We start from the raw sequence: 19871 nt of genomic DNA, 5'->3' as shown, positions 1-19871 counted from the left end.
TTATTATTAGCCTAGTTTACAACTGCACGCTTCATCTATTAACATAATGTAATTGTACAAATATTCCAAGTCATGTATGGAGACATTGCTCCGAAATGTCCTTTTGCCATGAAAGAATAATGCTGTTTTTGACTTAACCAACAACAGATTTTTATTAATAGGTATACATTGTTAGATATTTCTTTATGTGAATCAAATGTATGTTGTTTTAACCTATAAACCGATACAGCAAGATAAAGATAAAAATCCCATCATTCAGTCAGTGTCTGTGAATTTGTTATGCTCTGTGAACAACTCAGTCTCATCCGATGCCACCGGTATGGCTGGGGACGATGATGTTAGCCCACTTGTAAATAACAGGTATGAAGAGCAGGGCAGAGCCCAGTACTGAAACAAGGAGGAAGGCCCACAGGAACACACGGTCCAGGACCTGGGCTACAAACTTCCAGTCCTGCACCACCTGGAGAGAAACACCAAACATTGCCAATCAGACACTAAAACATGGCCTTGTTACACAGGGGACGAGAGCTTGGCACAAGAGTTGCAGTTGCTTTTGACCATCAGAAGATGGTGACAAATACACATATCATGTAAATATGAACCTACAGAGAAAAATACAGTGAAATGTAAACAGATTAAATACTTTAGGCTTCATTATCATTGTTGTTCAAATCACAACAAATAGCCAGCATTCACTTGGGCCAAATTGATCATGTATACTTCAAGAGCAGATTACCTCTTACCTCTCTGACCTCATTCTCCTTGACCACATGCATAGTGATGTAGCGGATAGAGTCCAGGGCCGCCCGCAGGTTATTCCTAGAGGAGAGTAGAGGGGAGGTGTCCGGTGTAGAGCCTTTCTTAATGCCCCCTACTGCCCCCTCTCTCCCTGCCAGTCCTGTCCTGGCACAACCGGGGGCGGCGTAGCGGTCCGCGTGACTGCGCATGCACAGCAGCTTGGGCAGCCGGTGCAGGAAGATACGCCGTACCCAGGGAGCCATGCCATGGTGGGTGGACGAGGAGCGGTGGTGGATGTTGATGGCGAAGACGGTGATGACGATGGACAGCGTGACGAAGATCATGGTGAACACCAGGTACTCCCCGATCAGCGGGATGACCTTGGAGGAGGACGGGATAATCTCCTCGATCACCAGGAGGAAGACGGTGAGGGACACCAGCACCGAGGTGCAAAGGGAGATCTTCTCACCGCCGTTGGAGGGCAGGTAGAAGACCAGGATGGTGAGGAATGAAAGGCCAATACATGGGATTATGAGGAACAGGGTGTAGAACAGCGGCAGTCTGCGGATGATGAAGGAGTAGGTGATGAAGGGGAAGCGGCAGGAACCGTCTGTCCTCAGACCACGGCTGCCGGTGGCTTTCACTATCTCCCATTCACCGTTGTCAAAGTAGTCCCTCTTGTCCACGTGGAAGTCCTCCAGGAAGATGTCCACCTGTTGATAAAAATCAAAAGAAAGACTACAATCAGTACTCATATCTCCCCTTGAACTCCCCAATGTGAGATTAACTTTATAAATGGATCAGTTAAATACTATGTTGTAATTAAGATACTTTTTCACAATGTTGTGTAGGTCACAACCTGCGAGCCATCGTAGGTCCAGGAACCAAACTTCATGGAGCAATTCTGGAGGTCAAAGGGGAAGAAGGTGACATCGATAATGCAGGCTGACTTGTAGTTAGCTGGTGGTGTCCAGATGATGGTGCCATCATACTTGACCACAGCTTTGGTGATGGATCCCTCAAAACGCCCATCAGCACTGATGGAGGAAAGGATAAACATATTCTAAACACAGTATCATCTACGTCTACATATTCTAAACACAGTATCATCTACGTCTACATATTCTAAACACAGTATCATCTACGTCTACATATTCTAAACACAGTATCATCTACGTCTACATATTCTAAACACAGTATCATCTACGTCTACATATTCTAAACACAGTATCATCTACGTCTACATATTCTAAACACAGTATCATCTACGTCTACATATTCTAAACACAGTATCATCTATGTCTACATATTCTAAACACAGTATCATCTACGTCTACATATTCTAAACACAGTATATTCTACGTCTACATATTCTAAACACAGTATCATCTACGTCTACATATTCTAAACACAGTATCTTCTACGTCTACATATTCTAAACACAGTATCTTCTACGTCTACATATTCTAAACACAGTATCTTCTACGTCTACATATTCTAAACACAGTATCTTCTACGTCTACATATTCTAAACACAGTATCTTTTACGTCTATACATTCAGAACACAGTATCTTCTGGCAATCATGAGAATGGTATTTACTTGTCATAAAGCACAATGTCTGGAATCCAGATGGAGTCGGAGGGGACTCTGATGGTAGTGATGCCCAGGTAGTCATCAGGGTTCCAGCGTAGCTTCATGTCCACCCATTCCTTAACAACAGAGACATAGAGATGTCCTTAATGAATGTTCATCTCTTTTTAACAGACTATTTCTGGATCACACCGGAAACGTATTCCACTACTATAACGACGCAACTGAATATTTGAAAGAAAGCAGATGTTATTTCTTACGCCAAATATTATGGATACTGTTGTGGAATATTTTATCAGACAAAGCTGATAAGAAGTTTTTAGACACTGCCCTCCATGCTCTGATTTGCATGGCAGTTGTAACAGACCAGGGAGACCTGGCTGACCTGTAGACACTGGTCCAGAATGATGATTCCCTGGCTGCAGGGAGCTGATGCAGTCCAAAGGTATGAATTCAACTTTCAGGGTGGCTGAGAGGCAAGTGAGCTGTCAGGGTGGCGAGAGTGGTGTGGGGGCAGCTCGTGTGGGGACATGGGGAACTATGCATAATTGGTTTTGTTTATCTAATTCACACAGCTGTAGTGAACTGAGATAAATTGTACCACAACAATTATGTTTCAGAACTTGCCTGTTTCATCCACACATTGGTTGTCATCAACTGATTCTTCTCATCCTGTAATAGAAAGAACAGTGAAGATCTAATTTTTACATTTACGTTTCAGTCATTCAGCAGGGCAACTTTAATTAATCATGTCACCGTTGGACAGACACATAGCAATTGTAACCACATTTTACTTAATAAAGTGATGATAAGCAAAGTCAGTGAACCTGATGGGTAGCTGCCCTCCAATGACATCAGAGGTGGCCGAACGATGAGCCAAAGTAGGGAGGGGATGTTTCCCTCACTCCTCCACAGACAACACCATGGTTTTGTATTGGATGCAAGCTTCAACTGGAAGCAACCAGGAGTGTGGGGAGGAGTGGAGAAACATGGGAAAAATATGGGATGGGAAGTTGTGCTGCGGCATTGTCACTGGATTACAGGGGTTTGATGGCACATGCAGGGAGCCCATCCAAACTGCAGCAGTCCAGATATGAGATGACATGTGTCTGGATAACTGCCTGTGTAAAGTACTGTGAGGTTGTACTCCACAAATGTTGCAGGGCATGTTCTATACGTACCTTTATTTTATTCTATAGTCAATACCATGCCATGTGGATGTGGGAGAACCAGTGAGCAAACAACAGAATGATCTTCTATTTGGTTCTAACCTCTAGCATTAATTTACATCCATTATACTATTTAGAAATGAAAGCACTATACATAGTATGCATCAAGTCAAACTGAAATGCATTTGTCCTATTCACATGATATGCATGGAGTACACAGTGCATTTAAATGCATACTTACTGGTTCACCTCTCGAAAACGCAACAATAATGGAAAAGCAAGTGAATATAGAAATGATATGGTACAGTATAATAAACAGCTGTTTACTCACCACGTCCACTAGTTGGGAGATGGCCAGTCCAAATTTGACCTGCACTGTACCGTTCAGGTACTCCACAGGCCTCACCCATTTCTGGTAGTTTCTGAAGAGGTTCTTGAACAGTTTGTCCTCTGTTCTCGCATAGGAGGACAGTTTCGGGATACCTGTAGAGGAAAGGGAAAAATACATAAGACTTAAGCTACCTTTCACAGTGTTAAAACAGTGACTTACTCTGATAACAGCACATGGCCATGTTCAGCCCAGCTAAAACACAATTACACCAAGATTAACAGTTCCTGCTCCTGGCACTTTGTCCATAACCCCATCAATCTCCAGCTTAACATCTAGGAAATCACTCCAATGCTCTCACCATCACAGTAATCAAATCCTTTTGGTTCCTGATAAACTCAAGACCAGGGGCAGACCAACACTGTCTAGAGAGACAAAATCCTCACTGTTTCTTTGTCATGGCACCATAGTAATTACATTTTATTGACGAAGTGGTGTTTTCTTCTCTGAATTTAATTGATTGGTTTGACACTTCACACTGCATCTCAAAGGAAAACCCAAGCCAGGAAGTTCATAAAACTCTCTGTCGTCTTCTGAGATAGAATTGTGTGGAGGCATAAATCTGGGAATGGTTATTAAAAAAATTGTTATAGCATTGCAAGTTCCCATGAGCACAGTGGGCCCCATCATATTGAAATGGAAGACGTTTGGAACCACCTACACTCTTCCTATAGCTGGTTGTCCGTCCAAACCAAGACCAAGAACCCAATGGCCACTCTGACAGAACTTCAGAGATTCTCTGCCAAGAATGGGAGAACCTGCCAGAAGGACATCTATCTCTGCAACAATCCATCAATCTGGCCTTTATGGTAAAGTCGCTAAACAAAAGCCACTCCTGAGTCATAGGCATATGCCTGCAGGACTATGAGAACCTGATAGATAAGATGATCTGGACTGATGAGACTAAAATCAAACGATTAGGCCTGAACGCCAAACTCTCCATTGCACAAAATAAGGTACCACTCATCAACTGGCTGACACCATCACTACAGTGAAGTGTGGTGGTTGGAGCATCATGCCATGGGGTGGCTTTTCAGAGGTAGAGACTGGTCAGGTTTTAGGGAAGAAAAAAAATGAAGAGTACAGAGAGCACAGAACCTCAGACTGGTGTGGAGATCCATCCTTCAGCACAACAAGAACCCAAAGCAACAACCAAGTAAACACTGCAGTGGCTTCCTGACAAGTCAGTGAATTTCCTTAACTGACCATCTGACAGGGCTTGGGTGGAACTCTGCCCAAGAAGACTCACAGCTGCGATCACTACCAAAGTTGCTATTTCCAAAGCATTTAGTAAAGAATAATTATGGACATTACATTTCAGTTTTTATTTTTCAATGAATTGGAACACATTTCTAAAAACATGTTTTTGCTTTGCCTTTATGGATTATTATTTTTCGAAAATGGTGCCTTAAATGGAGAAAGTGAAGGTGTCTGAATACTTTCCAAAGGCACTGAAAGTAATAAACCTCTGAAAGCTGATGACGGTTTGGCTCAGCATGAGCTACAGATTGCTGCCAGCGTCGCGTTTATGGTCAAATTTCTTTCATAATGGATGAATCACTGTCCGCAGGCTACATGAACACAGTGACTCTGTTTGGGTCTCTTGGTTCTGCATGTATCACTATACTTGTGAAGTAGTTCCGATTTCATTCTGTGAGTCTAGCCTGTTTTCTACCATCATGCAGCACTAACCTGTTACTTCTTATCAGCTAAGCTGATTTGGTCCCACTCTCTGTAATTCCTCTGTCCGTCATCCCCTGGTCTGTGCTAATTAAATTTGTCTCAGTGCATTTTCTATCTGGATTATGGGGAGGGATACCCTATTGAGTTTCACTCCACAGAACTATGTCACAGCTGGTGTGACTGTGGTCGATGGATACTGCAGTGTGTCAGACCAGTGCAGCACTGGGGCTCTGTCTCATGTTGGTATCCATGGCAGCCTGGCAGCGTAGGCCCTAAGGGTTTGACAGTGAAGACAGGATGGAGCCTTAGATCAGGAAGTGTTCTGTGAGATAAAGGAAGATTTCTTTGTGTGAAGGATACAGTCAAGGCTTTGTATTCCCCCTGAGGGCTAGCTGGATTTATGAAGAAAAAGTGGAGGTGAGCCCATCGTGTTGAAGGCAGTCACTCTGGATCTACACACCACTGCTGACTGGGAGGAAAACCTCAATTTAGCCTGTGTAAAGGCAGAATTATGCAGCAACACTATTCATTTCAAAGGGAAGATGTGAGGTTGTTGTATGTTAACTAGATACAGCTGAAATGAACACCAGCCTCAGAGGGTAATCAACACGAATCAATTTAACTGTTCAGTGACGCACAGTTCCTCCAGCCTACGCCTAAATCATTCCGCTCATATTTAAGAGCTTTTTTAATGTGCCATCAATATGGCTGTACATCTACCTAAGGGATGAAAGCCCCCTGGCAGGGCCAACCAAAGTTAACACCCTAGTGTCACCCTCTACTCAGGCTCTGGATCAATAGCAGCATTGCTCTACCTCCACGGTCAATATCACTGTGATTAGGCGATTCATCATCCTTACACATTTTCTCACACTTAGCAAAGTTTCCTTCACAAAACACTGTGCATTTCACACTTCTCTGTATGATTCTAAACACTACTCTTTGGTTAGAGTCCAACAATAGTTAGTGTAACAAGAAATGCACAACCAGCACTGTGCGCACTGTTAAAGGTCTTTACAAGCACATTGTATTATTATTTACTATTTCAGGAGCCTTAACCTGCTTATACTTTGTAAAGAAGCAACAAATGAACATGAATAGGCATGATTGAATTGTAAAACACTCTGAAGACCATGCAGTGTTTTCAGTAAGAGGGTGTACTGTATGTACAACTATAGAGATCAGAGTTTGTAGCCTGTCAGGCCCGAGGACAGAGGAACCATGTCTGTGATGTGCTAATGAAAGGGGACTTCTCAAGAGAGAGAGATGTACATAAATACCCCAGAATAGCAGATATTTAACCTAACACGTATCCCAACCCTCCTCTACCATATCATTAAGACCACTGTTTCATAAGAGGAACTTCCATTTTCGTTATTTAGTATATGTTCTTCTCCAGAGCGATTTAGTCAGCGACCTGAACTGATCCTATTTCTACTAACTTGCAGGAGGAGTTGGCCATGTGGAACTGGTTGGGCGGGGAAGCTTATACTTCTGCCATTGACTGGTAAGACTGGTAAAGGACTCAGGTCCTTTCCTGAGTGGCAGAATTGTTCTCTTATTCAGATCATCAAAATTCCCAGATCACTCACCTCTGGACCTTCTACAGAGGATTGTTTATCTTAGATATTGAATTACCTATGAGTGGAGAACCCAACCCCTAACCTTTATATAGAATTTTACAAGACCATACACTTTAAATTAGTTATGGATATACAGTGGATATAAAAAGTCTACACACCCCTGTTAAATTGCCAGATGTTTGTGACGTAAAAGAATGAAAGAAAGATGAATAATGTCAGATATTTTCCACTTTTAATGTGACATATAATGTGAACAATTCAATTGAAAAAAAAATGGAATCTTCAAGGGGGAAAACCTTACAATAACCTGGTTGCATAAGTGTGCACACCCTCCTATAACTGGGTATGTGGCTGTGTTCAGAATAAACCAATCACATTCAAACTCATGTTTAATAGAACCCACCTGCCATCATTACCCACCTGCCATCATTTAAAGTGACTCTGATTAATCACAAATAAAGTTCAGCTGTTCTATTAGGATTTTTTTATTTGCATCTCAGAGCAAAAGCCATGGTCCGCAGAGAGCTTCCAAAGCATCAGTGGGATCTCATTGTTGAAAGATATCAGTCAGGAGAAGGGTACAAAATAATTTCCAAAGCATTAGATATACCATGGAACATAATGAAGAAAGTAATCATCAAGTGGAGAAAATATGTCACAACAGAGACATTACCAAGAACTGGACGCCCCTCCAAAATTGATGAAAAGATGAGAAGAAAACTGGTCAGGGAGGCTTCCAAGAGGCCTACAGCAACATTAAAGGAACTGCAGGAATTTCTGGCAAGTACTGGCTGTGTGCTACATGTGACAACAATCTCACATATTCTTCATATGAATGGGCTACAAGGTAGGTTGGTAAGATGGAAGCCTTTTCTTACAAAAAAAACATCCAAGCCCGGCTGAAGTAAAAATAAACATCAAGTCCCCCAAAAGCACGTGGGAAAATGTGTTATGGTCTGATGAAACCAAGGTTTAACTATTTGGCTATAATTCCAAAAGAAGATTAACATTTTGGAATGGCCTAGCCAGAGCCCAGACCTGAATCCAATTGAACATCTGTGGGGTGATCTGAAGAGGGATGTGCACAGGAGTGCAATCTGACAGATTTGGAGCACTTTTGCCAAGAAGAATCGGCAAATATTGCCACGTCAAGATGTGCCATGCTAATAGACTCCTACCCAAAAAGACTGAGTGCTGTAATAAAATCAAAAGGTGCTTCAACAAAGTATTAGTTTAAAGGTGTGCACACTTATGCAACCAGGTTATTGTGAGTTTTATTTTAATTTTTTCCTCAAAGATTGTTTGTTTTTTCAATTGAATTGTTCACATTATAGGTCACATTAAAGGTGACATTTTTTTCACATGATCTATCTTTGTCTCATTCTTTTACATCACAAGAACCTGCCATTTTAACAGGGGTGTGTAGACTTTTTATATCCACTGTATTGTCGTACTTGTGTGTAGTCAGTTACTCTCTATTTACTCTCCAGTTACTCTCCATTTAGAATAACTTTATCTGCTGGTATAATATTATGTAAAATCTTCAGATCTGTCATACTTATGAGCCAGCCCAGATGTCTATACCAATGAGCCAGTTCAAATGTTTCTATACCTATAAACCAGGCCAGATGTTTCTATATCTATGAACCAGGCCAGATGTTTCTATACCTATGAACCAGGCCAGATGTTTCTATACCTATGAACCAGGCCAGATGTTTCTATATCTATGAACCAGGCCAGATGTTTCTATACCTATGAACCAGGCCAGATGTTTCTATACCTATGAACCAGGCCATATGTTTCTATATCTATGAGCCAGCCCAGATGTGTCTTTACCAATGAGCCAGCTCAAATGTTTCTATACCTAAGAACCAGCCCAGATTTGTCCACACCTATGAGTCAGCCCAGATCTGTCTGAGTCAGCCAGTGTGTTGAGGATGAGTGATGAGGTACTTCCTCTCCTCATTGTCCTGTTCCTGAGTTGATTATCTTAGTTGTGCAAAGTGGGTATTTGTTAAGTGTGATGGCAGCGACATACCCAGACAGTGGCAAAGGTGGCAGCAGCAGTGTAAAAGCAGTAGGGTTAAAGAAGTGGCCGCTGGCCCAGCTCTCTGCATGGTATAAGAGGTGGCACCAGATCCACACAGCCAAGAAGCAGTTCCCACCTCTCAGACAACCATGAATACAACACAGCTGGAGCCTGAGAAAACAAAGCCATTAATTCATAAACAACGGCGGGGAACATGTACGTACCCTCAGACATAAGTATAAAGAGACGCACTGCATACGCACACATAAGCACTGTTGAAATGTGCACATGCATTCCTTTTATGTTACACAATACACACACAACAGTGTACAAGCACACAACTGTACATACGCTGACAAAAATACACACGCTGTAGCACAGACCTGCGTCCGCTCTTTCAGTCATACCCTCAACGCACATCTAACCTGGTGGCAGTGTGTTAATTCCAGACAGGATGTCGACAGACAGACAAGCAGAGATGCACTCTAATATTCCTCCAATCCACGCAGGTCTTCTGCCCTCCCTCAGTCCAGACAAAAGCCGCTTCATTCCCTTGCCGCTGCCTCCCAATGAACGGCGGCAGTCTCTCCCTCTCCCTGCTCTTTTTCCTCCTCCTCTTCCACCTCCTCTTGCCCAGCCCCCTCTCACTCCCAGTAGAGTATGATCAGTACTCACAACCAGGGATCATCCCCAGCAGCATGCAACCTAGCCTCAGTCCCCTGTCAACACAGTGAGCCCTGCCTAGCAGCTCTGCCTGCTCTGATCCAGCCCACCGTTGTCCTTCATCATTCCCTCTCCGCCTCCAGATGGCAGCTTCAGGGTTAACAGCTGGGTTAATGGAGGTGGATGGGCATGTGTGCTGAGAGCTGGTCTAATATATAGCATTCATACTCCCTATACTACCTGACGCCTCAGTGGGAAGCAATGATTTTGGTGTTGTTGTGGATGTGTGTGTGTGTGTGGATTGTCTATCACAGCAATACTTTGTCAGAGTGAGAGTGAATGGAAAATGCTGCAAGCAAAAAAATTCATCTCTTCTGCCTTCCCCATGGGTCATGGAGAGCGTGGAGATATCATAATACTTTGCTGCCAGACTCCTACTCTTTCCCTCCCCAGTCCTCGCCCCTTCTCTCTCTCTCTGTTTGTAGATGGTGGTGGCTTGTAGCCTTTTCAGGTTAGCATAACAAATCTGACGAAGTAATTGGGCAAACCTTTTGTTTAAATCTCTATTGGTTTTATTAACCTAATTTTCATTTAGGAAAGGATAAATATAGTCACTTAATTCTTTTCAGGGTAAAAATAATACACATAGTTTTTATTGTAAATGAAATGCAAAATAAAACAATAAAATCCAAACCATAAATATATGCTTTTAACAAAATAGAGGGAACAATTGTATCCATACCTCTATGTTAACAACTTTGACCAAAAGATCAGATTAAAACCATGTCTTTTTATGTTATTCCATGTATTTTTGTATAAACAGTAGCATGGGTCCTCTGTTTATGTTTTTGTCAACGAACTGCACACAGCCTCCTGTTTTATGTCCTTATTCTTTGTCTTGATCACTTGGGTATAGGCTACGGTTTCACCGTGTTGTTCTGGTCTTTCCACTAAAAGAGGGGAAAATTGTTAGTCAGTCAGATGTTGAAAACTGTATGTAAGTATATTGAAAATGTCTGTGAAAAACGGTGCTGAATATTGTATGTTACTTGGTATATAGAAAATGTCTGTGAAAAGAAAAGCCAAATAATTACAGTTAAGTGTATCTTTTTATAAATATATATGTAGGTAGCTTGGAGGACTGTGGTTTCAGTTTTGTGGGTTTTGACATATGCGAGTCTTTGCTCTGGTCGGCTTCCTCTGTCTAAATGCCTGTTGATATTTGTGTTTATGTGGCTAAAGAAGCCTCAACTGTCAGTAATATGTGGTTAACTGTGACGTTCAGACATCAGTATGAAGGACAGGACATAATGTGATCATGTGAAAACAACCATCAAATAAAATATCTACTGTTTAGCTTGTTTATGTTTGTGTACTCACCTCCATGTATTATACTATACTCTTTCCTTACCTGTATGACCCACTGGAGACCTACACAGACAGGAAGTGTTTTTCAAACTTAGAAATGTAATTATAAAATTAGAGAAATATCAACAATATTGAAATAAACTGTATCGAAGATATTATAAACTGGGTGGTTGAACCATGAACGCTGATTGGCTGCATGCCAGTCACTTTGTCATGAATGCATTACAAAGAATTCATATTTAATATTCTAATGGGGTTGTTAGACAGCTTATAATAGTAGTAAAGCATATTTTAAGCGCTGTGGTAGTGTTAGTGAGAGTAAACAACTTCAAATTAGAATTTATCTAATTCTGAAGATAAAAAGCTAAATTAATAAAATACCCCAGCAAAGTTGTTCCAAACCACTTATTTTTAACAGAGTATGACACTTTTATAGATAAAATGCAGGTCTTACCTTTGTGTACCTGAGAGAATCACTCCTGTTATAGAAACATTGTTTTTTTAAGTCTGATATTAAGGCCTTTTGACTTACTTATTTATCAAAGGAAAGATTAGATATACTCTACCTCTGGGATAATCTATCACTGAATAGGCTATTTCTGCACCATCATCAGGGACGTCTCTACTGAAATGACCATAGAAAACAGTGACACCTTTAGGAAACACTTAAAGAAGCCTTGTAATAGGCTTAAAACCATCTTAGAATTTGAAATCACATTGCATTAAAGCTACCTATAAGGGATGCTTACTAAATTCAACAGTGTATGAAACCTTACTGATTAAACAAAGATACAACATACAGCACCTGAAAAACCAACATCATACCAATCAATTAAAAAAGATTAGTTTTTTAACAGTTAGGGTGGAGAAAGTTGGAAATATTCAATGAAAAATCTTAAAGAAACTTACATTGCAGCAGCTACGACATAGAGAATATGAAAATCAAAGAGAGAAAAATATAACTTAATACTTAAAATAACTTAATTAAAGTAAATTAAACATTATTTAGAAATATATTATGAGTATATATAGGTACCTGGTACAACATTTATTACATTGTAGATGTGATCTGTATCCAGAATCTCACTAAGGAAAGAGTAAACATGTTTACTAACAAAAAGGGGATTCATAAATCAAGTGAAATGGAATGTTTTTATATGGTAGTCTTTCTATACCTTGGTCTACGGTTACCGCGTATCACTGTTACAGAAAGAAAAAAGGAATTACTCAAAACAGTGTGTTATTGCAGATACTCTAGATAATTTGCTTAACATCAGATGTATTCCCTTATCGTTTTCATGACACATAGCTTGACATTGTTGTTGTAAGGCAATTGCAGTGTTAACCTTCATGTTGATTTGTCTGGTTGCTTGTTTGATATGATAGAATATGGGCATGAGAAACGTAACACAACACATTAAGTGCTGACTAACTCCGAGCAAAGGAAAACAGATGGGATGTGGTGCTGGGCCCGTTATTGATGAGCCCCACACACCCTACCCACACACCCTGTCCATACCTCCTGATAGGGGTTTTCCATGTGACTGTAATAAACTCTATGAGTAGGCCCATGGACCGTAGGTTGGAACATACCATTGTGAGGAAGCCTGTCGTTACCTGATGATACACATGTATTTTAGTTCTATTCTCTTGTTAGAGGAGTGGTAATTCGTTAGCTATATGATGTACTGTATCAAAAGCAGTTGGTATCCACTATTGAGGGGCCCCACACAACCTGATAAGCGTGTGGAGCCAGGAACTCAAGAGGGGACACTACCAGGCTATGTAAGGTTAGGATAAAGAATACATGTATGTGATTGGAAGATAGCCAGATATTGGAGGGGATGTGCTGAAGGATAATGGACTGTGTAATGGTTGGCTATGACCACTGACCACCTCCTATGTGTCCTGGCATAAAAGATTGTGTTAACTTAATTATTGGAGAACATGTAAGAACTATGGAAGATCAACATCTTGGACTCAAATAAAGATTCTCCCCTGACTACCTATTGCATTAATTTTGTTCATGGATCAAAAATGGACATAATCTAACAGATATTTAAGGATGGTTTCAAAGTGCTGAACAACAAATTACGTTCAGAGTTTTTTGTGCTTTCTTTTTTGTCAATGACTAGGCTTATTTTGTGACAGCAAAACCATCCCTTAAAGTCTTAAATCAGAGCTTTAGGACTTCACTTACATTGGTTGAGCATCCCTGAGTACCTCCACATTAAAACCAGGATAGAAAGGGACAAAATTAGGAGGATCACGGCTACTGCAATCTTAACTCCTAGAATTCCTCCTGCTCCCTCATTCTCTGGTGGTGTAGACACTGGTGTTTTACTTGATGCTGCAAGAGAATGTACAAAGAAATATTTGCAGTATTTTCTGAAAATTTGTCTGTATTATTAGCAACGACTGGCATGTGATAAAGTAAGAACACCCCCGGAAAGTTGTCTTTTTTGTGCGTAAAAACACACATGGATGTCTAAGCTCTATTCCAAACACATTCATTCAGAGACCCCAATTAACCAAATCACATAAACACTTAGTAACTATATGTATAATATATAATATACAATATAAATAAACAGAAATGCAATTTTCTTATGCAGAAAAAGTTAGAACTCCCCTACCTCTTATATTGCATACTGTTGGAGCCAAATTTGACATTATCTTTTACACAGTATCTGGGTATTTTTGTTACTATACCCGAATTAATTTGTGTTTATATGAAATAGTCTTTATGATTATTAGAATAAATTAATATAGGAATCATGGAAATATTGTATTGAAAAAATATGATGCTTTCAATAAGGCACCCAGATATCTCCACCAAATAGGGGGTGAACAATATGGGCATTAAATCAATAGGTTTGGCAGCAAATCATTTTCCAGCTGTGGGGGGACTTTAAGAAGGCCGTGCATGCAAGAAAGCCCTTAAATGTGACTGAGTTGAAAAGTGATGTAAAGCAGATTGAGGAAAAATCCTTGATATAAGAGACTGATACACAGTTACAAGAAACAGCTACATTAAGTTATTTAAGGGTACAGGGTGCTATCGGTGTACTATGAAATGATTTCTGCACTATGAAATTGAATTTCTGTAGATTTATTCATGATTAAATGACTGGAACGTTTCATATTTTACTGTTATTTGTTAAATTAGATTACATTTAGCTGTAAATTGTGTTGAAGTGGATCTTACATATCCATATGTCCAAATATGTAAAGGAAACTTTCCAGGGCATGTACTTACTTTTTTTATATGACTGTATAGTATAACAATTTTTGTAATCCTTATGAACATACATTAAACACAAACATTGACAGGCTCTTACCTTCACCACCTTCATCTCCAAACACCCGGAGGACGAGATTATCTCCTGTTGAATTCACTTGACTGGGATGGATTTTACTTTGGCTGTACACACAGCTGTAGTTGCCTGAGTCTTGTTTTTGAACTTTGTTGATTTTGAAAACAAAGTCCTTTACGCCTTTCTGCAGTGCTGCAGAGATTTCTATCCCAAGTCCATTCTTACAAAGGTAAACATTAACCATTTCACAGCTTATGTTGCCAGCAGTAGAACACTTCAAGGTTACATTTCCTCCTACAGCCACATTAGACGGTCCGAAGAGCTTTCCGGGGTAGATCTCTGCATTTAACAAAATATCAATAGGGGGACTTCCAGTTAAATATAAACTTCAAAGGTTGTTCACTTAAAGAAAAAATTATAAATGTATAATAAATGCAGTGATGTAAGTACATTGATTAGACCATTCGAAAACTTTGTTCTTATACTTTCTCATAAAATAATGATATGCAGAGTAGTATATGGCCATTCAAAGATAAATTGCTTTTCAACATATGCCCCTTTTCATAAAAATGTAATTACATTATATCCCAAACTAAATTATGACTTTAAGCATCAATAAATAGATACACAATTTCCTTTTGGATTAGAAAAACCTTATCTCTGCCTGGGACCTAGCCAAGCATTCAATGATACAATCATAGTTTTGACAGCAATGGGGTCTTAATGAGTTACTAGGTGTTCAACTAAGATGGTGGTTTCAGAGGCCACACTTTTGTTAAATAGTATTTTTCTTTGCTTACTCGCCTCCCATTTATGAAATAATAATGGTTACGTTAAACAGGTAATTAAGTTTATTTACTTGCATCTTCACATTTTGTGGCTTCAGATCTGAAAAGGATTGATACTGCACCTGCATAAAAAAACATTACCCTTTCTCGTTAAATATTTTGCTTGAAATGAAAATGTATTTCTCTTTAACATAGGTATAAATTGAAAAGAAGAAAATACTCACAAATCACCAGCCATATGAGTCTTAATACAGCCATGACAATGATTGAGAAGTGGTGGTGTCAAAGAAATGGAATGTTGACCACACCTATTTTGTCTCATGAGGGTAACAACACACTGGTTGAATCAAATCCAATACATGTAGATCTGTCTGATGGGCTTTCTCAAAAGATGATGAGGGTATTTTTTTGTTCAAAATGGCAATTAATCTGGCATCTTATGTGAAGAAATATTTTAAATATAAATTACATCATAGTTCTAATTCTTAATAAAAGGTATTTACTTAACGTGTTTAGAACCCTTTTCTTGAAACCATTCCAAAGTGTGTTCAATAATTGCAAAAGGCCATTCTGGCTGCTCCACAGCACACATTTTCAAAGCAACAATCACTGGAAAAGGTTCAGTCCCAACATCATTGTCAAGCCTGTTTTGATGCAGTTTACCACTGGATGGAACCAATATACCAATTCAACAGAATTGTCGTATGTAGACATGTACTGTACAGTGGGTATAGGAAGTCACCATCCCCTTTCAAAATGTTACAGCCAGACATCTGACTTTTCCCGGCATTATTCGCACACAGTCACTAACAATATCCAATAAAAAAAATTATACAAATATAATTTTAAATAATACAGTAAAATAGCCTTTTTGGATAAGTGAGCAATTGCAAACATGCTGAGCAATAACCAACTACTTTCCTGATCTTACCTGCAATATTCCAATCTTGTTTCTGCCTCAAAGATGTGGTGGAACAGTTGTAAAACGTGGCCATCACTAGATTAATAACAATGTGTGAGAACTGACTGGCTCAAAAGACATTGGTTTAATCCGCTTAGTCGACCAGCCAGTGATCTTCCACAATGTCTTGTGCACCCAAGCACCATTGTCTTATGCAACCAAGCATACTGTTTGTTGTTGGACAGCTGTGCCTACAATGCCGCTAAGCTGTCTCGAAAGACAGTGCATTGACTCTGAGCAGAACAAGGCAGTTCTTGGTTCATTCAGAATTGTTAGGTGTTAGTTGTACTATTTTACTAGGTAGCTGGTGGAAAAAACATTTAATTTGTATTATATATTCCTAGCTGGTTTGCTTCTCTTTTGTATTATTAAGCGGGTGGCTAAGCAAGACTGGATGATATAGAAGGATTTGCTTTGAATGGTTCTTTTTCCAGATGTGCTGTGCACAACAGCATGGAGATAATTGTTCTATGGTTCAGAGGTGTTGTGTATTGCATCTAACAACGCATTTCCCTTTCTCAGTACATAAGCAGACACTGTCCCTTACTTGAACTGACTCATTTCAACTGTATTTTAATAATAGACTTCCCTTTGTCTGGTTAACCTTACTGTGACTTATTGTATCATTCGGCAAGTGGTGTTTGCTAGGTGAAGAGGTCAGGGTTTTGGCAGGATATTAAAATCCCAACAGTTCTCTCTTTTCTATAGTATGTCCTTTAAAGTGCACATTGAAACTTGAAAATAAAGTATTATTGAAGACAGGATCTGCTTAAAGAGAAAACACACACCCATTTAATAGAAAATAGGTAATAGGTAGGTAATATTCATTTCTGAAAAAATAAATAAAAAGATTGTGTGCAGATAAATCAGGAAAATATCTATTTAATCCATGAAAGGGTTATGACCATGGGGATGCCTCTAGACATCTCTGCGCTTCTACTTTCTGTTCTCCTCAGTCAGAGGTAGCTGCACCTTGATGTCTCTGATTGGTGACCCTATTTAAGTTGCTATTGTTTTGCTGTAGTTTGTGGTTCATTGTTTGTGCTGTTTGCCTCAGTTCTCGGTTATGCATCTCCTTTTGTTGGTTTCTGTTTGTTTTGAGAAGATGAACATTTACCTTTGACTCTGCGCCTGTGTCCTGCCTCCATGACCGTGATATTCCTGGCTAATTCATCTCTTGTTTTGCATTTTGCTAGTGTCCTTGTCACTACTGGTAGCATGAGGCGGTACCTCCAGCCCATTCAGGTTGCACATGTAGTCTAGCTCCTCCAGGATGGCACATCCAAATGTACCATCGCAAGGAGGTTTTCTGTGTCTCCCAGTACAGTCTCAAGAGCATGGAGGAGATACCAGGAGAGAGGCCGTTATGTGAGGAGAGCTGGACAGGGCCGTAGAAGGGCATTAACCCAGCAGCAGGACCGGTATCTGCTCCTTTGTGCGAGGAGGAACAGGAGGAGCACTGCCAGAGCCCTACAAAATGACCTTCAGCATGGTGTGCATGTTTCATCCCGCATGACCAATTTGGCGATGGGTCAGTGATGGTCTGGGGAGGCATAATTTTAGAGGGTCTGTGGAGGGTTGCACAGACCTCCACGTCGCAGACTTCCACGTTTACTTAGATTTTCGGTGTTAGAATCCAGCCCTCATTCGGTTGGTGATTTTGGTTTCCATTGACCGTTATGTCATTTTTTCTCAACATATTACACAATGTACAGAAAAGATGTTGATCTTCAATACATTTTGTTCATCAAGACCTGATTTGTGATTTAAGTGTCCCCTTAATTTTTTTGAGCAGTGTAACTCTGGATTAATATCCAAGAGAAAATAACATCCAGCCAGAATTGTTCTTGGGTCTATAATCTATAACCTGTCTATACGTCATTGACATTGACTTCAATTAGACCAGCATTTTGGAATGACTGTACAGTCAACCAATCACACATTTTCTTTTAATGAGTGGGACAATTGTATGATGCCGCTCAGCCCTACAGAGGGCCGGTCACTTCACTAATTCAGAGCCAATAGCGAGCCTTATCTTGTTGTACGTGTATCTTACCATAGATATAAGGCATAGATGGGACATATAGTTCTATCTGAAGTCTCAATATCTCCGCCATCTTACATAGGACCAGATTGGAAAAGTCATGCCACTTAACAGTAGTCATGGTGGTATTTTGTGCAGCAGTAATCTGGTCCAGAAAAAGGATGAAGGATACAAAGGAGGTGGGAAACATTGTTCATACATCAACAATAGTGTAGAAATGTATGATAACATGCAGTACTTAACTGTACATACCATGTTTTTAATCAATGAACAAGAAATGTAATCCAGCCTGACCTTAACTGTTGAGCTACATTACTTTACATTATCAGAATTCTGTTTGTTTTTTTAAATTATAATGCTCTCAGCTCAAAGCTATCTTGCTACAGCATGATGCACACAACATACACTCACCTAAAGGATTATTAGGAACACCATACTAATACTGTGTTTGACCCCCTTTCGCCTTCAGAACTGCCTTAATTCTATGTGGCATTGATTCAACAAGGTGCTGAAAGCATTCTTTAGAAATGATGGCCCATATTGATAGGATAGCATCTTGCAGTTGATGGAGATTTGTGGGATGCACATCCAGGGCACGAAGCTCCCGTTCCACCACATCCCAAAGATGCTCTATTGGGTTGAGATCTGGTGACTGTGGGGGCCATTTCAGTAAAGTGAACTCATTGTCATGTTCAAGAAACCAATTTGAAATGATTCGAGCTTTGTGACATGGTGCATTATCCTGCTGGAAGTAACCATCAGAGGATTGGTACATGATGGTCATAAAGGGATGGACATGGTCAGAAACAATGCTCAGGTAGGCCGTGGCATTTAAACGATACCCAATTGGCACTAAGTGTAAAGTGTGCCAAGAAAACATCCCCCACACCATTACACCACCACCACCAGCCTGCACAGTGGTAACAAGGCATTATGGATCCATGTTCTCATTCTGTTTACGCCACATTCTGACTCTACCATCTGAATGTCTCAACAGAAATCGAGACTCATCAGACCAGGCAACATTCTTCCAGTCTTCAACTGTCCAATTTTGGTGAGCTCGTGCAAATTGTAGCCTCTTTTTCCTATTTGTAGTGGAGATGAGTGGTACCCGGTGGGGTCTTCTGCTGTTTTAGACCATCCGCCTCAAGGTTGTGCGTGTTGTGGCTTCGCAAATGCTTTGCTGCATACCTCGGTTGTAACAAGTGGTTATTTCAGTCAAAGTTGCTCTTCTATCAGCTTGAATCAGTCTGCCCATTCTCCTCTGACCTCTAGCATCAACAAGGCATTTTCGCCCACAGGACTGCCGCATACTGGATGTTTTTCCCTTTTCACACCATTCTTTGTAAACCCTAGAAATGGTTGTGCGTGAAAATCCCAGTAACTGAGCAGATTGTGAAATACTCAGACCGGCCCATCTGGCACCAACAACCATGCCATGCTCAAAATTGCTTAAATCACCTTTCTTTCCCAATCTGACATTCAGTTTGGAGTTCAGGAGATTGCCTTGACCAGGACCACACCCCTAAATGTATTGAAGCAACTGCC

At 40.2% G+C, this 19871-nt stretch overlaps 2 protein-coding genes across 6 annotated transcripts; both read right to left on the bottom strand.

Annotated features, from left to right (window-relative positions):
• Positions 1–144: 144 nt before the first annotated feature.
• On the bottom strand, positions 145–9988 carry chrna5 (cholinergic receptor, nicotinic, alpha 5). Of its 5 annotated transcripts, none has more exons than XM_010878899.3 (8): positions 9534–9988; positions 9192–9353; positions 3831–3982; positions 2958–3002; positions 2340–2449; positions 1598–1775; positions 744–1451; positions 145–460 (listed from the first exon to the last, which is right to left on the bottom strand). In XM_010878899.3, exons 2-8 carry the CDS (start codon positions 9268–9270, stop codon positions 302–304), a joined length of 1431 nt encoding a protein of 476 aa, XP_010877201.1. In that variant the 5' UTR covers positions 9271–9353; positions 9534–9988; the 3' UTR covers positions 145–301. The 5 variants fall into 5 exon arrangements, with proteins under 5 accessions (XP_010877201.1, XP_034151902.1, XP_019908410.1 ...); XM_034296011.1 differs by having other exon boundaries at positions 9552–9988; XM_020052851.2 differs by having other exon boundaries at positions 9566–9988.
• Positions 9989–10476: 488 nt separating this feature from the next.
• LOC105015799 lies at positions 10477–15730 on the bottom strand. Its single transcript, XM_034287361.1, has 11 exons — positions 15543–15730; positions 15390–15440; positions 14555–14869; positions 13414–13563; positions 12389–12413; positions 12250–12299; positions 12123–12132; positions 11780–11838; positions 11668–11692; positions 11257–11276; positions 10477–10795 (listed from the first exon to the last, which is right to left on the bottom strand). Exons 1-11 carry the CDS (start codon positions 15574–15576, stop codon positions 10686–10688), a joined length of 849 nt encoding a protein of 282 aa, XP_034143252.1. The 5' UTR covers positions 15577–15730; the 3' UTR covers positions 10477–10685.
• Positions 15731–19871: the final 4141 nt, after the last annotated feature.

The sequence above is a fragment of the Esox lucius genome, chromosome 2, assembly GCF_011004845.1.
Source record: "Esox lucius isolate fEsoLuc1 chromosome 2, fEsoLuc1.pri, whole genome shotgun sequence".
NCBI lineage: Eukaryota > Metazoa > Chordata > Actinopteri > Esociformes > Esocidae > Esox > Esox lucius.
Note: the sequence above shows the minus strand (reverse complement) of the source record. Positions and strands in the feature narration are given on the sequence as shown.

Excerpts from the sequence above, each read along its gene's own strand:
- chrna5 (XM_010878899.3), bottom strand. The coding sequence starts at position 9,270 with ATGCAGAGAGCTGGGCCAGCGGCCACTTCTTTAACCCTACTGCTTTTA. Across the intron at positions 1,776-2,339 it reads GACATTGTGCTTTATGACAA|TGCTGATGGGCGTTTTGAGG; the intron begins GTAAATACCATT and ends TTCCTCCATCAG. Across the intron at positions 1,452-1,597 it reads GGACCTACGATGGCTCGCAG|GTGGACATCTTCCTGGAGGA; the intron begins GTTGTGACCTAC and ends TTTTATCAACAG.
- LOC105015799 (XM_034287361.1), bottom strand. The coding sequence starts at position 15,576 with ATGGCTGTATTAAGACTCATATGGCTGGTGATTT. Across the intron at positions 14,870-15,389 it reads CACAAAATGTGAAGATGCAA|AGATCTACCCCGGAAAGCTC; the intron begins GTAAATAAACTT and ends TGTTAAATGCAG. Across the intron at positions 12,300-12,388 it reads CGCGGTAACCGTAGACCAAG|TGAGATTCTGGATACAGATC; the intron begins GTATAGAAAGAC and ends CTCTTTCCTTAG.